The sequence below is a fragment of the Sceloporus occidentalis genome, unplaced genomic scaffold (assembly GCF_023333645.1).
Source record: "Sceloporus occidentalis isolate IW3139 unplaced genomic scaffold, rSceOcc1.0.p SCAF_222, whole genome shotgun sequence".
Taxonomy (NCBI): Eukaryota; Metazoa; Chordata; class Lepidosauria; order Squamata; family Phrynosomatidae; genus Sceloporus; species Sceloporus occidentalis.
Genome location: NW_028317202.1, coordinates 362,975 through 384,638, shown reverse-complemented (window position 1 = coordinate 384,638; position 21,664 = coordinate 362,975). Strand labels below are relative to the sequence as shown.

Below are 21,664 nucleotides of genomic sequence, written 5' to 3'. Positions count from 1 at the left end.
CTGATAAGCATTTGGCACTTCATGGCCAGTACTTTGATGCTAAGAGCAGGGTAACTGATTGTCAGTATGATCTTGTTAATTGTCGTGGGGAGATACGAGAACTCCAAGCCAAATTGTCTAACCAGGATAGTGTGCAAATGCCTAAGCTATCTTTGTATGGTGAAGGTGATGAAGGGGTTAAAACCCACACCACCGTAACAGAGTCTACTGTTCGGAGTATAAGTAAGCAATTACAAACTCTACAAGAACAGGTTAATCAGGTGGCTTCTGTCCAATCACAGCGGAATCAGAAGGTTATATTGTCTGATACACGCGATTCCTCTGATTCTGATGAAAATCAGGAGAGTGATAAAAGTGATAGTGAATCTTCCGTTTATTCAGAAGGTCATGTTTCAGGTGAACCCTCTGTGATGTTACAAGGTGCCAATACAGCCAGAACACACAGATCAGACGGGCGCTCCCGTAACTTTAAAGGAGCAGTAAAGGGTACTAAGAAATTACCCGTACCTGTCTATGATGCCCCTAAGGTAATTAAATTCCTTAAGGAGACTGTTGCTGAATTTTCTAAAAAAGGCACAGCTAATATTGCTGACCATTTAGAATCATTTGAAAGGGCAATGCAGTTTTTGGGAATGGATGATGATTCCAATAAGAAGCACTATGTGTCGTGGACTTTCTCAAGTCATCACAGACATTACTTTGAAGGTTTACAAAGTATGCGAACCCTTTCTTGGTCTAAAATGAAATATGAGATTAAGATTGAGTTTGGACAGTATAAAACTGTCTCAGCCGCTAAGAAGGCTGTGTATAATCTCAAATGTAGGCCTCACCAAAGTCCTAGAGAGTTTTTAACTGTTCTAAAGAACGCTTATTCTCTTACAGAACGTAAACCCAGATATGATTCTCGAGAATTTCGTGATCTTTTCTTCTATGCAATGCCTTCCCCAATTCGGACAAATCTTGCTAGAGATTATGATAGCGATTGCTCGTTAGACTGGCTTGTTAATGAATGCATGACACTGTATACAGTATTGCATGCCAATGATGATTTGTCTGATAAAAAGAGTCAGAAATTTCATGGACAAGAGGTGGCAGAGACCCAAGCCCATCTGGGATTAGAATCACAGAAAAAGAGAAGCTATGCTGAGGTGGTTAAATCCCCAAAACCTCAGAAACAGGAATCGGCAATAGCCTCACCTGTTGTCAGGCCTAAAACTCTTAATGTGGAATCCCAGGATAACAAAGGAAAAAGTCCTACGGCCAAAAAGAATCCACAGTGGAGGAAGGGTAATTCCCAGTGGAAGAAAAACCCTCAGGCAAGGAGGAAATTTTACAGGACTAATAGGGACAGATCCAGTCAGTCTGAGTCTGATAACTCCCAACAGCCTCAGCCAAATAACTCCAAACCTAATAGGCAGTACAGGAATGGGAAAAACAATTTTCGTTATCATGTCAATCAAATGAGTGACCAAATGAAATTGTTAACGGAGCAGATGACTAAATTAAGTCAAACTATGGCTACAGCGACCACCAATCCTTTTTTAGGGGTAGGTCCTGCTACAATGCCAGCTCCCCCGCAATAGATCATAACGAAGTTAAAGCCGATGTGGCAATGCAGGGATGGTTGTCAGATGATATAATTCCTAACCCTGTTTTACTTCCAGATCCTCATCATCTATCAGATGATTGTGTTAATAATGATGGTAAAACCTATGTGATCCCTCCACTTTTGGCTAGGGGGGACGTGTCTGTAACTTTGTCTTCTATATTGCAGCCAGACCAAATGAGTCCGCAAGCTAACTTGTCTTTAAAAGCACCTAGTTCCCTGGAACCGGCTCTGAAGGAGTTAACCGATGAGATGCCGACCACTAATAAGAGCTTGAATGCTCAAGACATTCCTGAGAAGGAAGAACTAGTGGGTAAGAGTGTGCACACATCAGTACAGGTTGGAACTACTGCCGTGACAGGTAACGTATGGAAGACAAGTGATATGCTGACACATTCTAAATTCTTATGTGAACTAGAAGAATATGAAGGAAGATATTATGTTTCTGTAAATGTACAGGATTCATTGCCACAACCCTTCATGGGGTTAATTGACACTGGGTCACAGGCAACTATATTGTCAAATGTGTACTTTCAGAAGGTAATGGGCTTAGCAGCAGAAAAGCCGAAGCTAAGAGATTTTCCAAATACTCTACTGAGTGTTGGAGGTAATTCCCTTCATGTCATAGGTTCAACCTGGTTAAAGTTTACCATAGGTAATAAGACCTTGAGACACCCGGTAATAGTGGTAAATCTCCCCTATGACCGATTGATTTTGGGTATAGATATACTCAGAAGACTTAATGTAATCATAGATTGTGTGAATGGGATTGTATGGTCACAAACCAAAGTACCCATTCCATATGATAAGTCTCATCAGCAATCCAGGCGTAATTGCCATGTAATTGAGGAAAGGCCGGACTCAATTGAAATTTATTTTAGGAATAGTCAGTCATCTGATGTTACTGTTTTGCAGGTTAATGATTTTATTTCCCCTGCAGATGATCATTCCATAAAAGTTCAGCCAGAGAGGATCCGAAATGTCTCTCTGGAAGGCGATGTTTTAACCATTTCTCTTCACAGGAATTATGTGGAATCTGTGGAATCAGCAGGTCATGTTCAATTCCTTGACAAAATTGAAAGGGTTAATAACAATTTATTTTTTTCTGTCCAAGTGAATGATCTAGGGAAAAGTAAGAATGCCAAGCTAAACTTAGAGATCGAAAACAGCTATATCAGCAAAAGTCTGTTAAAACAGATCGCTAATCCTAAAATGATCCGGTATCTTTCTCCCCATGACAGGTGGATCCATAATCTGGACGGCGAATCGGATAGCCATAATATTATTGCAAAATGTTTGTTATCCATTTCTATCGGAAATAAGACAGCCAAACATTTGTTTCTGGTGTTGGACGAACCTCGTTACCAGATTTATGTGGGAAATGATGTCATACATCGCTTTGCTATCCATCTGGATCTGATTAATTCTAATCTGTGGACCAGGTTAAAAGGCGATCCTTGTGAATTTCAGGATGAAGATGAAGCACTGAAATCGGCACAGTTATTGCCATATGCAGTCAGTGTTCAAGTACCTGAAGATGTAACCATTCCACAAGGGAGCAGTAACTTTCTTCTACCCATACAGGTTAAGAAAGGCCAGAGATTGAGAAATCCTAATGCATTTATCTGTTTATCCAACCGGATGCAGCCGCTAGGTGTCATGGTAACACCTACACCAATGGTAAATATCCATGGAAACCCTATTTATGTTGTTATAAACAACATTGCACCTCATAATATTACCTTATCCAAAGGTACTGTTGTAGGTTTGGCATTGGATTCAGAATATTATACTTTTGGATTCCAAAATCATGTTATAGGTCTCATTCCTGAAGAATACCTGACAGAAGAACAAATAGTGGAACAAACGTTTAATTCTATTCCAGAAGGTTTATTCACTATCCAATCTGTTTATCCTTTCAATATAGGTGAAGGTTCGTGCAGGATTGAAGAATCCTCCATCATCTTTGACCACCTAATTGATGAACAAGAATATCATGACCAAAAGAAAATTAATCCACCTGGAGAGGACCTAACCTCTAAACTTGAGGAATCCTTTGAAATAGGTCAACCTAAAGTTTTTCCTGGATTTCAGGAAAGGGTGGAGGAACAGATATCCATGGCTGACGCTTGCTCTAACGATAATGAACGTCAACAGCTAAGGGAAATCCTAATGGAGTTCCAAGAGATCTTTGCCAAAGATTCTTATGATTGTGGTTTTACTAACCTTCATGTCGCTAGGATCCAGACTGATCCCGATCTACCACCCGTATGTATCAAGCAATATAGACTACCTTTAGCGTCCTATGATGCGCTACAGGATATCATTCGGAATTTAAAGGACCGGGGCATTATCCGTTCGGTGCACAGTTCGTATAATAACCCCATCCTAGGAATTCTGAAGCCTAATGGTCAATGGCGTTTGTGTGCTGATTTAAGACAGCTAAATAAACGTGTGTATATGTCTGGATGGCCTGTACCCTACATAGACCAATACTTGGTACAAATGCAAGGATCTAAAATATTTACTGCCCTAGATTGTGCCCAGGGATACTGGACTATTCCGGTACACCAGGAAGACCAATACAAGTTGGCCTTTACATTTGGAAAACAGCAGTATACTTGGACCCGGATGCCTTTTGGTTACATAAATTCTGGTCATGAATTTGCTGTATTCATGCATAAAGTTATGCCTGATGCATTTGAAAGGGGAACCTTGGCCTATGTGGATGATATTTTACTCAAAAGTACTTCTTTTGACAAACATATTTTGGAGATCCGACATGTTCTTAATCAATTAAGAGAAGCAGGAGTTAAACTTTCATTACAGAAAGCCCAATGGTGTCGCACCAAAGTCAACTTCCTTGGACACGAGGTAACTTCTGAAGGGTTAAGTCCACAGAAGAAGAAAGTTGAAGCCGTTCTGAATGCCAAAACTCCTACTAATGTCAAAGAATTAAGATCATTTCTAGGAATGATTAATTATTCCCGTAAGTTTATTGATAACTATGCAGAACTAACAAAACCTCTTTTACAGCTGCTTAAGAAAGACGTGAATTGGAACTGGGGGGAAGCCCAGGACAAAGCCATAGACGAGCTGAGGAGAAAACTCACTCAGGCACCCTGTTTGGCATATCCGGAGGGAGGTAAGCCTTTCTATCTGGAAACAGGATTTACTAATTTAAGCATAAGTGCGGTTTTGTATCAAAAACAGGACAATCTGAACAAGGTCATCGCATATGCAAGCAAAACATTGTCACCTGTTGAAGTGAAATTCAACAACTGTGAGAAAGCTTTATTGTCTACGGTATGGGCATTACAGAATTTTCGGAGCTATATCCACGGCGAGAAGATTATTGTAGAAACTGCTCACCAACCTCTACAATATTTGCAGAGCGACAGGATACGAGACGGTAATCTTTCTAACAGTAGAATTACTGCATGGACTTTATTCTTACAGGGATGGCCGTTAGAAGTCCGTTATAATCAAAACAAGAAGAATGTAGTTGCCCAAGGACTAGCAGATCTACATGATTGTGCTGCTCTACCTCTGGATGATAACTCTACCGGAAATGATTTCCTAGAGGAACAATTACTTTCTCCGTATAAAGTTTATGACGAGGAATATTGTCGACCACTATCATGTGTATACATAGATGGTTGTTCATATCATATCACTGTTGATAATGAACAGAAATTGGTTGCAGGTATTGGAATCACCTGGACAGGTGATTATCCAAATATATCTGTAGGACACAGCATTGGTCCTAAAAGCAGTCAGATAGCTGAACTTTGTGCCGTATATAAGGCCATTCAAATGGCAATTGAGTATGGTGTTAAAGAATTTGTTATCATAACTGATTCTAACTACGTGCGCAATAGCTTTGTCGAATATCTACCTAGCTGGAAACGTAACCAAATGCTGAGAAGTAACAACAAACCTGTGAAGCATGGTAAGTTGTTTTGTAGGATTGATGATTTGGTAATCAAACATGATTTGACCATTTACTGGAAGAAAACCAAAGGCCATTCTAAGATACAAAGTATTGATAAAGAAGGTAATGATTTGGCTGATTCATTAGCAAAACAGGCAGCCATCAATGGAGAACTTTTTAACATTGATGATCTTATTGGATCAATTCAGATTGAAGCCATAACTAGACAGCAAGCTAGAAATGAAGTGGACCTTAATGTTGCACAATGGAGTCAAGAATTTCCCAATGAGGATCTGATCACTAGTCAAAAGAACGATCCCGTTATTGGTCGATTTTATGAGTATATAAAAGATCCCATTGCCAATCCTATCACTGATGATGATTGTAAGAATAATGAGGACTTGCGAATCTTGATGAGATATAAAGTCCAATTCAACTTGATGGATGGATTGCTGATCAGAACATCCAAACATGGCATACAACAATGGGTAGTTCCTACCGCCTTTAGAGGTTTAATGTTGCAACACGCACATGATGCACCTACTTCTGGTCATCGTGGGGATAAGATCACCTACGAAATACTGCGTGATTATGCCTATTGGCCACATATGCTAAGAGATGTGCAAACTTATTGTCGAGGATGTTTGATTTGTCCGCAATTCCAACCTCATGCTCCAACTCATCGTGCACCACTTCAGAAACGAGGAATGTCTCTACCTTGGTCTGACATACAAATCGATTTCATAGGACCTGTAACTAGATCCTCAAGAGGTAACAAGTATATGTTAACTGTTACATGTATGTTCACCAAATGGGTAGAATGTATCCCATGCAGAGAGAACACTAGTTCTGTATGTGCAGCATTACTAATTAATCATGTATTTTCCAGATTTGGCCTTCCTCAGAGAATCGAATCAGATCGTGGAAGTCATTTCACAAGCGAATTGATGACAAAAATGTGGAAAATCCTAGGTGTGAAACGCAAGTTACATATCGCCTACCGTGCAGCCTCTAGCGGAGGGGTAGAGCGTTATAACCAGTCCATAGTATATATACTCAAAAAGTATGTGAAAGAATCTGGTAAGGACTGGGATGTTAAATTGCCCTTAGTTCTGATGGCTATTAGAGCTACACCTAGTACCGCCACTAAGATGTCACCTTTTGAATTGATGACAGGCAGGAAGATGATTTTACCACAACATTTGCTATATCGCACATCTGATCATAATTTGATCAACGCTGCAACAACCCATCAGTATGTTGAAAATCTACGTAAACATCTTCAACATGCATTTGCTTTCGCACAAAAGAATCTAGGAAAAGCAGCAATCAGTGCTAAAACCTACTATGATCTGAAGACTACCAAGAAAGAATATGAAATCTCCGACCAAGTTTATCTGTATAACTTTGCACGAAACCAAGTGAAGGAAAAGAAGTTTCTACCTTCTTGGAAGGGTCCATATGTCATAATTGACAAGATTTCACCAGTAGCCTATAAGATCAAGATTCCTAAAGATGGTGATTTTGTTGAAAAATGGGTTCATATTAACCAATTGCGTTCTTGTCATCCCAGATCTCAGTTAAGAATTATAGATAATGATTCTGAGATAGAAGACTGAACATCGGTGTGAAATCAGAAGATCCAAGTCAACAATGTGGTATCGTATACAACTTGACATGTGATTATGTTATGTGATAATGTATATCCATATCATTGATTTCCATACCATCCAGCAACAATTTTAAGGTTGATAGATAGATTGGATAGCTATGTTTTAATGTCAAGTGATATTACAAGTATGTATACTCATACTATTCTTCTTTTTGAATATTAAGGCAAGGATTCAAGTTCTGAAAGATGTCCAAGAAGGATGTGGCGATCGTCTGGATCGTATTACTCCTGTGTCACGAGATACGGATGGAACCAATCGCAGAGCCTGGACCATCCTCTGGCATCATGATCCAAGAAGCTCCTGGATTCATCCTTACAGAAAAGAGGATCCTAACACAACGTGTGTTTGTCAGCTTAGACCCGAAGATCTCCATCGAAAAACAGTACAATGTTTCGTCAATGCAGCTCCCTGAATTAAAGGCCTGGTACCAGATGCATCTTGAAAGAGCACAAAGACGCGTTCAAGAAATTTTGGAACAAGCCAGGAAGCCGTTTGTATCAAGCTCCATTACAATGAATCATCGAGCTAAAAGATTCCTTGTTGCTTTAATTGTTGCCTTGGTATGTACAGCCATAGGTGCAGTCGTTGCAACCGGTATGTCTGCCGCAAACTCTGTTTCTGTTCAAACTTTGGAGAACGAAATTCGAGGCTTAAAAGGAGAAATCAATGCTATTCATCGGGAAATGGAACGACAAAGAGAGTATCTAGTCGACTTAATGGTTATGGTAAATGATACCATTGTAACCACGAATATGCATTCCAAATTAATCTCTCACTCCATTAATCTGCACCAAAGTCATGAACAATTCAAACGTGAACTTTTGTTTGTGCACGACCCGATAATATTCCACACGACTTCATTTTTGGACGAAGTGCAATCTGGAATGACTGATTTAACCAGAGGACACATCCCTTTATATTTTGTTGCAGATGATATCGTTCGTAAAATGATTACAAAAGTCGATGGCAATACCGTGGAACCCATGCAACTAAATCTGGTCTATGAAATGGGAAGTGCTCTTCCTCTTTACATTGATCCAGAGAGAATGGAAATATGTTTCTTATTATCAATCCCGTATGTTACCCCACGAAACATTTTTCAGTTGAAAACCATACATAATGTTGGAACATGGAAGGATGAGATACATGTCAAGATCCAAACCCCTGCTGTGTTGGCTTTTCAACCATGGGTACCAGATTGGTATTCAATACCTATTTTGACAGAATGTGTCAAATTTAAGGACAATAATTTTCAGTGTGACGGGAATTCTTTTATATACGATTCTACCAATGCCTTATGTGGAATTGAATATATTAAGCACGGTTCTGAAAAGTGTCAAGTAACTATGACAAAAACTGGTGATAATGCCCCAGTACATGCTATCTTGGTAAAAGATAGATGGTTGGTCAGTACTCTGTACAAAAACATGAGTATATTTCGGAGAGATCAGGTGACTAATAAGGTGATAGCCTTGCCATCTCCAGTGTCACTCATCAAGGTACCCCAAGACTCGCGTATTACTGTAGGCACTGTTACTTTGTATCCTGCTGGTACCGATGTTTGGGAAGGGGAAGTTTAAATGGTTGATGCGTTTCAAAATCTTGATATTCCCATTAATCCTGATCTCCAATATCTGCTTGACCATAAGCCTAACCATACGATACAGATGTCTATCAGGAAGAATAATATTTCTGTCGATGCTTATAAGTACACAGAACAAGATACCAATATCATACACAATGTGGATTGGGCATATTACAACGACATCATTCTTGGTTTGATGATTGTAACAGTTTGTATATGGCTAATTATTCTTACTGTAAAGTTTTCATTAATGACTTCTCTTTCAGGAGCAAAAGTGTTCCAATCCGTGCATTATACCCCTGCACGTCCCATGTCGGACAACATGATTTGAAGTCGTTAATATACCATCTGACGTTTGTTTAGATCATTCTAAAGCAAACTGGATTTTGCTTTGTCATAATCTAAAGGGGGGATTATGTCAGATATTTTATGATAGAAAACATGTATTCCACATATTCTGTATTTTACATGAAAACAAAATGGAGTCAGAGCCATTTTATTTTACTTAATCATATAGTGATTATTTCTTTTTGTCCTTGTTCTCTCTATAATTGAGAACAAAGAAGTATTCATGTATATAGATGTTTCAGTAAGTATGATACAATTAATGTTATCTTCCATGAGAAAGTTAAGGAGTAGACGCTGCATATCCTTGGGAACGTAAATTCGTATGGGGGATACATGGTAAGTCTACCAAGTCCTGAGTTACTATCTAGGCGGTAACACCTAGCGATAAGGGTGACCAAGGATAAATTCCAAACATATATGTAATGGTTTTAAGTTAATTCTTAGACCAGAGCGTCTCTCACAGGTAAAGTAAGAAATTACAACGGTGTAAATATGAGTAGAAATTCTAATTATAATGGGTAAAACCCACCGTTATGATTGGAGAATTCCAATCAAAAGGTGGAGGCTATGATAATAAGCCCTGTCTTTAAAAGCTTATGTCTTTAATAAAAAAAGGGGGGACCTTTAAAAAAGAAAAAAAAGAGATCGCACCCTGGAACGGACAGACCCTGACGGATTTATTCACCAAATTTTCCCCAGAGACTTGGAATCTTAAGATTCTGGCACCATATTTCACTCTTGGAGTTACTTTGAGTTATAACCTATATAACTGGTAGACAGTTATATTTTTTCCACTTAATTTCTTGCCACTGAACCTGGATTAATTTCTACAAGGACCGGTGGGATAACAGCAACAAGTGGTGGTAATTATAATTGTTTTATTATTCTGAATAGAGATGAATTTTGTCTTCTTCGTATAGAATTCCCTGTTTCTGGGAAGTACTATATTGCATTATTGTATATGACGGCTTGTGAGACTGCAGCTTATAACCCGTGATAATAACAATAATGAAAAGGTATTTTTACCTATAGATGAAGTTTGACATTATTTGCATCTATTAGGAACTTCACTAATACTCTTAGACACAATTATATTATTTTTAATTTGTTATATTAGTTGAACTAATATTAGAGAGATAGTGATATCTTTATTACTGCCCTGATTATTATCAATTTTTGGTTGCTGAGTGGGATGGAAATTAATTGTGTGTTACTTATAAAGTAGTAACTTATATTGATAACTATCGATAATATACTGTATTTGAATTGATTCATTTTGACATGTTTTAAGAATTTTGTGTTTTATATCATGCACTGTGTGACCCATATATAGATTTGATAAATTGTATTCACAATAAATAATATTTTTGATTGATTATCTTCGTGATATCTATCTAATTTGAATTATAATTTTCGGCGATCTGAAAGAATTTAGGATCGGAGATAAAATATAGGGTATCTCCTTAAATTAATATTGTGGATGTGGTACTACAATATTTGGTAGCGTCGTTATTTTGCGTATGTGATAAAATATTGGTTTTGCCTATTTTGTCTCATTAATATCCCTAACAATACCCATGGGGGAAATGTCCCTGCTGCTGGAAACTCCAAAGGGTCATATGGGCCATGAACCTTATCAATGTTCTGAAGAGGGTAATATTAAAAGTGCAACTTATTTAAGAGGTATACAAGAATCTTCAAATCTAAAGTAGCCACCTGAAACGTGATATATTTACCTGAGTGACAGTGTGAAGTGGAACCTCTGTCTCAGGCCACGGAATGTAAGGAATGACTCTCCATTGAAGGCGCGTGTGGTGACTGTGCAGTACGGGGCTTCGTATGCCCCCGGAGGACAGTCACAGTGGAAACCCCCCACAAGCAAGTTCACACATATTCCCCCATTTCTGCAAAGACCTGCAGAGCACCGTGCAGAGCGCAAGGAAATCTCACAGTGGAACCCTGGAACAAATAGAAATTCAATCTGTTTTTTACGTTAAAACAAAAGAGCGCAAAATTAGTATTCACCGCATATGTTCCAATCTGAAATGCTAAGCACTAAAGGGGATAACCCCAATTAGCATAAACAAAAAGGGAACCGCTAAAACCCTTCACCAACGTATCCTGCATATACACATTAAGACATTTCTAATTCTAATAGATTGCAGGTATACTACCCAGCGCACGTTTGCTGATATAGGTATGAATATGTACAACAGCGGTATGACTTTTTTTTGTGAATGAATGTGTGTTAGCCACTACTTTTAGAATTTTGCAATAAGTTAGCATTTTAGTTTTTCTAGAAGATGAGTACAAGTTCTTTGGTACAAAAACCCTACTTGAATTGTGGATACTACATGTTAAATATACATATTTATATTCATACACAGGGCAAAAAATAGCCATCTCACCTGTGTAACCTTCATGACACCTGCAAGTGTAGCCACCTTCATGGCTCTGGCAGACACCATGCTCTCCGCAAGGTCCTGTGTAGCACAGGTCTACCTCGGTTTCACAGTAGTCACCAGCAAAACCTTTTGGGCAGCGGCAGCGTAGGCCTCCTACTGGAAGGATGGGGCGGAAGAGCAGAGTGTCGGAGGCCAAGAAGGGAGCAGAGCTGTCGAAGCGCAGGGCAGACACACACAGCATGTAGTTTGGGCAGGGTTCTCGAAGGCAAACATTGTCATCAAATGGCAACACTTGCTGCTGTGCCAAAGCAGCCAACAATGTACGGTTTAGGTACAACAGCTCACGTAGGATCTCTGACGGAAGAAACTCTCCTTCACTACCTTGGACCTGAAGCATGGAGGAGAAATGTTACATTTTACACAGTTCTTGGCTGTAGTACACATTCAGCAAACAACAAGTCCAGTATTTCTTTCTCACCATTCTTTATGAGTCAACTGCTGCCAATACAACTAACACTATGATGTTAAGCATATGTTCAACAGAGGAGGTAAAAAGGCACCTCTGATGATGATACAACAAACCAAGAGGGTATACACACACATTTCAGAAATACAAATTCACCAAAATAAAAGACGCCCCATCACAGTCTAAAAATCCATTATTGTTACTTACCAAGAGACTGACGTTGAGAATTTGCATATCCGGAGCAGAAGCCAGAGTCAGTGTTGAAACCTCAGAATCCTCTTTGATACTAAAGACTACAACACCAGGTGGTGGTATAGAAAGTACGTTGGCCACTGCACTAATGAACAGGGGCAGGAGAGGGGAAAGGAAGTGTTGTTGGGAGATGCCCCCCAGACGCAGGGTAATACTGTGTGACAGCATCTCATCTGTAATGATGGCCACTTGCAAGGTACATCGGGCTGTAACACTGTGAATACCATCTAATAGGGAATAGAAAATGGCATAAATATTAAAAGTTAGACAGATGCTATGGAAAAGATAAGCGGTATATACCGTATTTTTTGCTCTATAAGACGCACCTGCTGATAAGACGCACCTAGATTTTAGAGGAGAAAAAAAAGGAAAAAATATTTTGACCTAAAAAATGGGCTATAAAAAAAGGACATCATCCTCCCGTCATGCCTGCACAGAAAAAAGCTGGTCAGACATGATGGGAAGTGTAGTTGGACTACAAGCGCCGTACTGCGCATGCGCCGGCGCCATACGTGACACGGCGCTTGCGTCAAATCCCCCCGTCCTCTCCATCCAGTCCGCCCTTAGCCGTCGCAACGGACCAGAGAAGAGGAGAGGCGGCGACAGAGGCGGTCTCCAGATGAAGACCTCCCCTGGACGGCGAAGCGAGACAGAGACTGTCCGGGACACTTTTGGTGAGTACCGTATTGGCTCGGATATAGGCCGCCCCCGTATATAGGCCGCACCCTAAAAGTTTGGTGCTTTTTTAAAGAAAAAGTTTTTTTCTTTAAAAAAGCACCAAAAAACATACTGCCACTCTGCCCCCCCCGCCCCCCGAGATATGCTACCACTGTCCTCCCTCCCCGAGATACGCTGCCACTGTCCTCCCTCCCCGAGATACGCTGCCACTGTCCTCCCTCCCCGAGATACGCTGCCACTGTCCTCCCTCCCCGAGATATGCTACCACTGTCCTCCCTCCCCGAGATATGCTACCACTGTCCTCCCTCCCCGAGATACGCTGCCACTGTCCCCCTCTGCCCCCCCCTCCCCAACTTACCGGAGCAGACTCCCGGGTGTCTTGCGGGGCCGGCGGGGGACATCTACGCAATACAACTTCCGGTGCGGCACATCCGGCACCGGAAGTTGTATTGCGTAGACGTCCCCCGCCGACCCCGCAAGACACCCGGGAGTCTGCTCCGGTAAGTCCGCGGGGGGTGCAGAGGTAAAACGCATCCGCACGATGCGCTTAGACAACCTCCCGTGCCGGCACCCCCCCCCGTGGGAAGTGCTGGCAGGGGAGGCTGTCTGAGCGTATCGGGGAGTAGGATGCAGGTCCCCTGCACCGCTGCGGGGGATCTGTATCCTAACCCCGCTGCCTGCCCGGCGCCCGGGACTGCATGTCCCGGGCGTCGGGCGCTAGACCCCGAATATAGGCCGCACCCCCACTTTAAAGTCTTAAAGTGGGGGGAAAAAGTGCGGCCTATATTCGAGCCAATACGGTATATCGTTGCCCCCCCCCTCCCTGCCTGCATCTTCGCTCCATAAGACGCGGCTGATTTTTCATCCTACTTTGGGAGGAAAAAAACTGCGTCTTATGGAGCGAAAAATACGGTATATATACATACATACATACATGAGATATTATGTCCATAGCCATGAGCTCAAAGCTATTCCTGGCTGAGCCATTCATTGCTTGCTACGCTGAATACATTGTTAACAGCTAATGAGCGTTTCTCATACAGTTGAGGAAATTACTAAATCAGTCAATCAATCATTGCAAATAACTTAAAGTTCACAAATGTGCTAATTCACAAAAACATAGCGGGCACGAGTTTGGAAACTTTGGACCAGTAGTCCACCAAAAAGAAATCAATGGAAAGGTTGAGTTGAAATGCCTGAATTTAACCCAATATCATTAGTAGGGGATAGCTTAAAAGGAAGTCAAGCCAGACCTGATGCCTCCGTTTGGAAAAAGCCAACAGACCCCCAAACCTCCCTGTGTAAAACATTGTGAACTTATTAAGCCTTATCGTTCTCAGTGTAAGAAAGAAAAAGGGTAATGCCTTGGGGGGCATCAGCATTTTGTAGTGCCTTCAAACCACCAGGAACCAAGTGAATATGGTGAACTGAACACTGCGTTTAGCATTAAGACAGGATTTTTGATCTATCTTTTAACCCCTTTAAGGACCGGGCTCATTTTTCGTTTTGTACCCTGTGGGACCGAGGCTGTTTTGACACTTTTGTGGTGCTTGTGTTCAGCTGTAATTTTCTCCTCACCCATTTAGTGTACCCACATAAGTTATATATTGTTTTTTTCAGGACAATATGGGCTTTCTTCAGATACCATTATTTTGATCGTATCATCTTATTTACTATAAAAAAAATAAAAAAAACATGGTGAAAAATTGAAAAAAAAACACATTTTATGACTTTTATTTGAAAAATCTTTTACTCACCTAAAAAAGCAAGTAAAAAAACTAGCTAAATAGATTCTACTACTTGTCCTGAGTTTAGAAATACCCAATGTTTTAATGTTTTTTTGCTGTTTTTTGTAAGTTATAGGGCAATAAGTACAAGCAGCGTTTTATGATTTCCAAATCTTTTTTAACAAATCTGGTCAGTCTGCCTCCATCTCCTCTTTGGAACATCTTTGAAGCCGGTTAACTCAATTTAACCCATTCAAACCATATATTTTTGAAAACTAGACACCCCAGGGTATTCCAAATGCTGTTATTTTAACCCTTTCCATGCACCAATTATACAACTACACTTTGTCAAACTTTGTAATAGTAATTTTTTTTATTTTTTTTTCCACACAAATTGTACTTTAGTTATAGATCTACAGGTGCTGGTATATGCCACTGTCAAACAACACCCCAATGTGTGTTCAGCAACATCTCCTGAGTACAGCGATACCCCACATGCATGGGTTTGTCAGATTGTTTGGCTGGTAAAAGGCTACTTTTGGGGCATGCGTAATTCAGGTGGTCATTTGGTCATTGTGCCTCCCTCTCCTCTTTGGAATATCTTTGAAGCCGGTTAACTCAATTTAACCCATTCAAACCATATATTTTTGAAAACTAGACACCCCAGGGTATTCCAAATGCTGTTATTTTAACCCTTTCCATGCACCAATTATAGAACTACACTTTGTCAAACTTTGTAATAGTAATTTTTTATTTTATTTTTTCACACAAATTGTACTTTAGTTATAGATATACAGGTCCTGGTATATGCCACTGTCAAACAACACGCCAATGTGTGTTCAGGAACATCTCCTGAGTGCAGTGATACCCGACATGCATGGGTTTGTCGGGTTGTTTCAGATTTAAAATGCCACATTTGGGAAGTGCGCTTTTTTTCTCCATTTTGGTCAGTCTGTACCTATGCCCTATATTTGAGCTAGGCCACTCCAATTTACCCCATCAGCCATTTTTTTTATATATTAGACACCCCTTGGGTATTTGAAGTGCTTTTATTTTAACTCTTTGTTGAGATTTTTGAGAATTTTTAGCACTTGCTCAAAATAATAAACTTTATTTTTTAATTTAATTTTATTTTTTTAATACTTTTTTTATATTTTTTTTACACATTTTGCTGGTACTGGATGGTTCATCTAGTGACATCACTGCATAATTATTTTTAAATGTTAGCACATTTTTTTTTCCATTTTTTATTTATTTTTATTTTTTTTGAATATTTTACTAATCACATAGTGATTAGAAAGCTGGGCTCCATTGACTTGCATGGTTGAATGCAGTACCTGTATTCAACCAGCAAGTGGAGCCAGTTCTCTAGAGGGTCTGGAGACCCTCTAGCGAACTTTTTCGTCTTTATTGTTTTATTTCCCGGGCCGCCGCCATCTTGCTTGATGGCGAAGATCACCGGCAGCGGCGGCTGTGACCGCTCTCCGGAGCGGTCACAGCCCACCCAGAGGTAAGTGTTTGGTGTCGCTGGATGCCTCCTGATCGAGGCATTCCAGCGACACCATTTAAGTTTAGGAGGCGATCGTTGATCGCCTCCTAAACGCTTTTAAAACGGGCGTCCGCCGCCATACAATGTATGGCGGCTGTTGACGCCCCGGGGAGGGGCCAGACATGGCCCCCGATGCCGATCTCGGCCTTGCTGAATGCCTCGACATCGAGGCATTGCAGCAAGGCCGTTTAAGCGAAGAAAGTGATCCTTGATCACTTTCTAAGCTTATTTAATTTTTTGACGGTTCAGGACCGTCAAAGGTCATTTAGTGACCTTCTTGTTATGACGGTCCTGAACCGGCAAAGGTCGCGAAGGGGTTAAAAGGCATGTGCCACCGTGACAAAAAACACCACAAAGCACCAACTCACATAAACAAGCACAAAACAAGGAAACACAGATTTTCATCTTGTCCATGTCCTCCAGGAAGGGAGGCAAGCACTAACAAGATCTAGTCATTACGACCCATAATAAGCCACTGTAGGGCATTACCCCAAACAAAACAGCAATACCCAATTAAAAATGAAGTTTTACTTTTAGAAATTGCTACCCCAGTCCAACGTTGGGTTTGGAAGCATCAACAAAACATTATGACGTTCAAGTTCAGATTTTCTATGGCTGCAAAAACGGAGTGCAATCTACAGAATGGAATTATTAGAAGAGTAAAAGATCTACATGTTTAATAGCTTGAGGAAAAGAATGGCCATAAAATTGAATCAAGTTGATAAACTGATTTAAAGCAGAGGGCAGAATAAATTATAGTAGAAGTATAGGAGATAATTTATTCTTTGAGGCAGCAGTAGATAAATCAAATAGCCTTCAGACACATGTTCACGAAGCAGCAAGGAGGATAATACATGGTAAAAATATAAACAAACAAGGGATAAAACAATGAACGTATGATTACACGTCTCTGTACAACCGATAAACAATAGTTTTTTACTGCCATCCGGTGAGCTCCTGTCCTTTTTTTTTTTTTTTGCTTCAGTATATCTGAACATGACCTAAAACAATGAGAAAGATCTGCCTGGGCCTCCCTATACTTGGGACAGCAGTCTGAGCGACTTTTGCCCATTAAAAAAGTAAAATCCATGACCTAAGAAGAGTTTGGTAATGCATTTCTTCATACATAACAGTAAACTAAATGTTGCGCAATTCCAATGCAGATTCCTCACAGACTAGATCACCCAGGGCTCTGCCATTCCCCATCCAAGTATGTGATACATTTTCCGATAAGGGAATATACTCGATAGTTCGCTGGCAATTAGATGTGGAGTGACGTGACGGGGTGTCCAACGGACCGACCCAATCTAGAACAGAGTAGTGTCTTGTCCCACTAGAAATTTAACTTTTAGCTTATATGTAGGCAGACATTGGAAATGTTAGGGGCCCCAGATGCCTTCACTGATTGCGAGTCATAGTAAACGATCAATGAGATACTGTATATGTCACCCAGTCACATTCTAACAACTTTTTATGCCCACATAGTTGTAATTAAAAGATGACTGTCCCGTGGAAGGTTGGGAAAAATTGCCCATCCAACCCAGCAGCTGTATCTAACCCATAATCCAATCTATGGCATGTCTCTATTGTGCTGTGTAACTAGAATCTTGGATGTTGGGAAGGTTTAGAGCCAAGTTTTCCTTAGGTTGCTGTAAGCGAATAAGACCAAGCCTCACTTTTCCGCATTTCCACAGAGATATGCAAAAGGCCTGTTAATATTTTTGTCTTGTGTGTAAAAAGGATGGCCAGAGAATAATGGCTACAGTAGCTTTGGAGAGCTGATTGTTTGAATTGCTCTACACAACAGCTTCTCAACTTTTCATTTCTGATAACAGATGAAATAGTAAGAGACAAATACAAAAGGTAAATTAGTGTAAAACACACAAGTATGATTTTATAACGATTCTTGTACGTTCTGGTATATGACATCTAATAATGTAGATTATCGGCAGTATGTATTACATAAACCATTTTATGATTTCATGCTTGCCCCTGTATTGCGTTACCCATTTTAACGTCCCCTCCCCCCGAACTTGGACACTTGCACAAATTTTTCTTATATTCTGGACTTCACGGCTGTTTAAGAAAATTCTGAATTTGCATGTTTTATTAGCGCGACAAAGCGGCAAATCAAGACAAGCTGCCAACTTTGTCCTCCTGCTATTGCAATGAAAAGTATACTTTAGATTATCACGCAAGCAGTGAATATAATATTGCTTCTGCTGGATTAAGCAGGCATATGCTTGTCTATCCAGGACACAAGCACATGCAGGCATGTTCAGCCGGTCTTTAACTGGTTGACTGTTATGCGAGTTGCCCATGGCAACATTTCAAAGAGGATACTTTTGGGGAGACGGGGTGATTAGAAGCTGAGCTTCATCATGACATCTTACTTATTTATAGGAATTTGAATAAGATAATCACATTAAATGGTGCATTTATTTACAATTTGTTTTAGAAACAAGTATATTTATAAATATAGTCCTTGAAAACTGTGTTACAGAGTAATATACCCTGCAAATGTTCTGAAGGATAAGGAAGGCTAAAACATGTATATTATATAGGTACAAACACACAAAATGTATGTGGACATAAACAAGCCCCAACACACTTTGCTATAGTAATACCGTACTTCCGACCCATCCCCCACTCTTGCAGGTATGGTTACCTGGCCGCATGACATCAGTTCCCTTGGGACATTTGAAACCCCCCCGCCCAACAGGTGTCATCTATACACAATAGCTCAAGTGCCACCAATATTATGTCTCTGCTTGTGCTACAGCTACGCTACAAACAAGAATTTTCAATAAGACTACAAATAATCAAAAAAATACACTAATAACAGACACTGTGCACATGCCCTTTAAACAAATACCAAATATGAAAGTTTTCTACTTAGCACAGTGGGTGCCAGTACATTCATTAATACCCGAAATTAAATGAAAACATGCTTTTTACAGAAACATATGGATTCATGGAGTTGGTCTCCTGCAGAGCAAATCGCTGACTCGGTATCTGGAGGCTAAATCAAAAATTGCCAATGGGCAGGACAGCTGGGCCAACAGGACCACAGTTCTGGAAGCAACACATTTCACAATACAATGAATATACTGTTCATTCAAAGTTAATGGGATGCATACCGATGAGAGTTCCAATCTAAAGTAAATATTCTGAATGTCGCCACTCAAGTACCCCAAACAGGACCCATTTTCAGGCTCTCGTCAAACAGGCGGGTCAATTAGAGCTTGTTTTTAAAGAAACATCACATCACACAGCTGCGATAGCCGAGTTCTCCGATAGCTGAGATCACATACATAAAAGGATCCACGTCCACATCTGCACTATTTCTCTGCTTTTTGGCCAAACACATCTCCTGCTTCCCACTGCACATCCACCAGCCTGCTTGGGTTTGTGTCTAAGTGGAGCAAAATGCAGACTATGGGGGTGGTGGTGTACTGTAGCTTCTTCAATATACATTTGATGGAAACTGTGCCTTTAAGGCCTATCCCAAACTACTAGCCATTTGAACAAACATATACATTTGGTGGTAGTGTATTTGAAGGATTTATAAAAATCTTATAAAAAAAAAAAAAAGTATTTCTGTTAATAAACTACTAAACATGACGCAGAAGAATATTTCACTGAATACCGTTAAGACTGCACCACAGTTAGCCTCTTGTACGTTACCTGCTCTATATAAATATTGCTTGCAAAACCAAAGAAGAAAGAAAAAAAACCAAAAAACATTTTTACACTCATCTCTCCCTATACTGAAAACAGTGTGGCTGGAAGATTTGTTTTGTTTTCATTCCCCACCAAAGGAAAACATCCTTTACACAGACATAAGCCAATAAAATATTGTTTTTAGGTGTCTAAAGAGAATCAAGCTTCAGGATAATTAACTACGATCTCCATAGGGACAATTGTTATATGGAAATGTCCTAGACGTCAAGACGCAGGACAGATCCTAATTCTCCAGACTGGGCCTCGGACTGTCCTGATCGGAGAGATGTGGCTCAGCACGGTCATTTAATATTTATCAGATAACTTGATTTACTAATAATATCATGTATTAAATAGATATCAATTATTTATTACATATATTTTGTGAAATATCTTTATTATCTTCAGAATGGGCTATCTATAATATTTTATATTAAGGGGACATACGATGGTGGAGCATCACCTTAGAAAGGAGTGGGAGATATGACCGAAACTTCAAATATATGAACCTAAAAACATCATTCCAAAAAAAAATAAAAAAATAAAAAAACCAGCCTCTTACATTCTTGGGATGCTCTGCAAATAATAGCCACCTGTCCTCCAAAAAAAATTTGAACTACACAAGTTTTAATAACATTTTTACTACTAGATTTAAAACGTTTACAAAAAACATAACAATGTTTCAGGCACCTGCATATTGGCCATTTCTATGTGTTCCAGTTCTGTTATCTTGGCCCAGTCTACTTGACAAACACACTGATTCCTTATCACACTGCCTAAGGTACACAACCGAATTTCTCAGTGTTAATCATCGAGGCAGACACTCTGACTGGACACACTAGACTTCATTAGTATTGCCATAAAGAAAACATTTTTTTTCTATATAACTTCCACTTTAAACCATAATTGCATACAGACTACGTCCTACCTGAAACTGAATCTCCCCAAAACCAAACGTATGATGTTCCATCTTCACTCCAGTACATATATTTTCAGTCCCCATTAATGTGACTATTTCCTCTCCTAACCAGGCCCAATGCATTGGGGTATCAACCCCTGCCTTCATCCTTCACGTTGTCAGATCTTGTACCTTAAAAAATGATGTCTCGCATCCACCTTTTCCACACCCAAGAAGCCATAAAACTTTAGTTCATTTACTTATTACCTCTTGTTTCAACTATTGTAACACCCTTCTAGTTCCTTTTCCTTGGCCTTGAGTCTCCCCATTGCAATATATTAAAAAACACTGCTGGCTAGGCATATCTTCCTTACACTACACTCTTATTTTAATACTATATACTAAACACACAAAGTTTATATACCGGTATATATACCTCCCTACTCAATCTTTACATTCTCCATGTGAGCTAATGCTCTCCTCCATCCTTATCATACCTCCAGATCTCACTTTCACCTTCCCTTTCTAGAAGCAAATAAACCCTAAAAACCAACTTCTTTAGAGCAGCATACTATCTTTTCAGCTAGAAGACACTCCCAGCTTTGATCTATGGTCCCATCTTCCCCTCTTTCTCTATACCTTATGTTTTTTCTGCACCCCATCCCCTCCAGATTGAAAGCAGGATTCACTCATGCATTTGGTCATCTTGGTCTGCCAATTCCAGATTTGTCATGCTCTTAATTTATGTACTGTATGGATCGCTACGTAAACTGCTGGCATTATATAAATAAAAGATCATAATAATCCTTCCCTACAAACA

The 21,664-nt window shown here is 39.9% G+C and overlaps 1 protein-coding gene across 1 annotated transcript in view; it reads right to left on the bottom strand.

Annotated features, from left to right (window-relative positions):
* The window catches only part of LOC149276976 (cadherin EGF LAG seven-pass G-type receptor 2-like), a 51,317-nt gene that overhangs the window by 24,661 nt on the left and 4,992 nt on the right, over positions 1–21,664 (bottom strand). The window contains exons 2-4 of the mRNA XM_089503193.1: positions 12,225–12,496; positions 11,555–11,939; positions 10,883–11,105 (exon numbers count right to left, since the gene is read on the bottom strand). Of these exons, the coding sequence (XP_089359319.1) occupies positions 10,883–11,105; positions 11,555–11,939; positions 12,225–12,496 (880 nt within the window). The remainder of the gene's footprint in view (positions 1–10,882; positions 11,106–11,554; positions 11,940–12,224; positions 12,497–21,664) is intronic.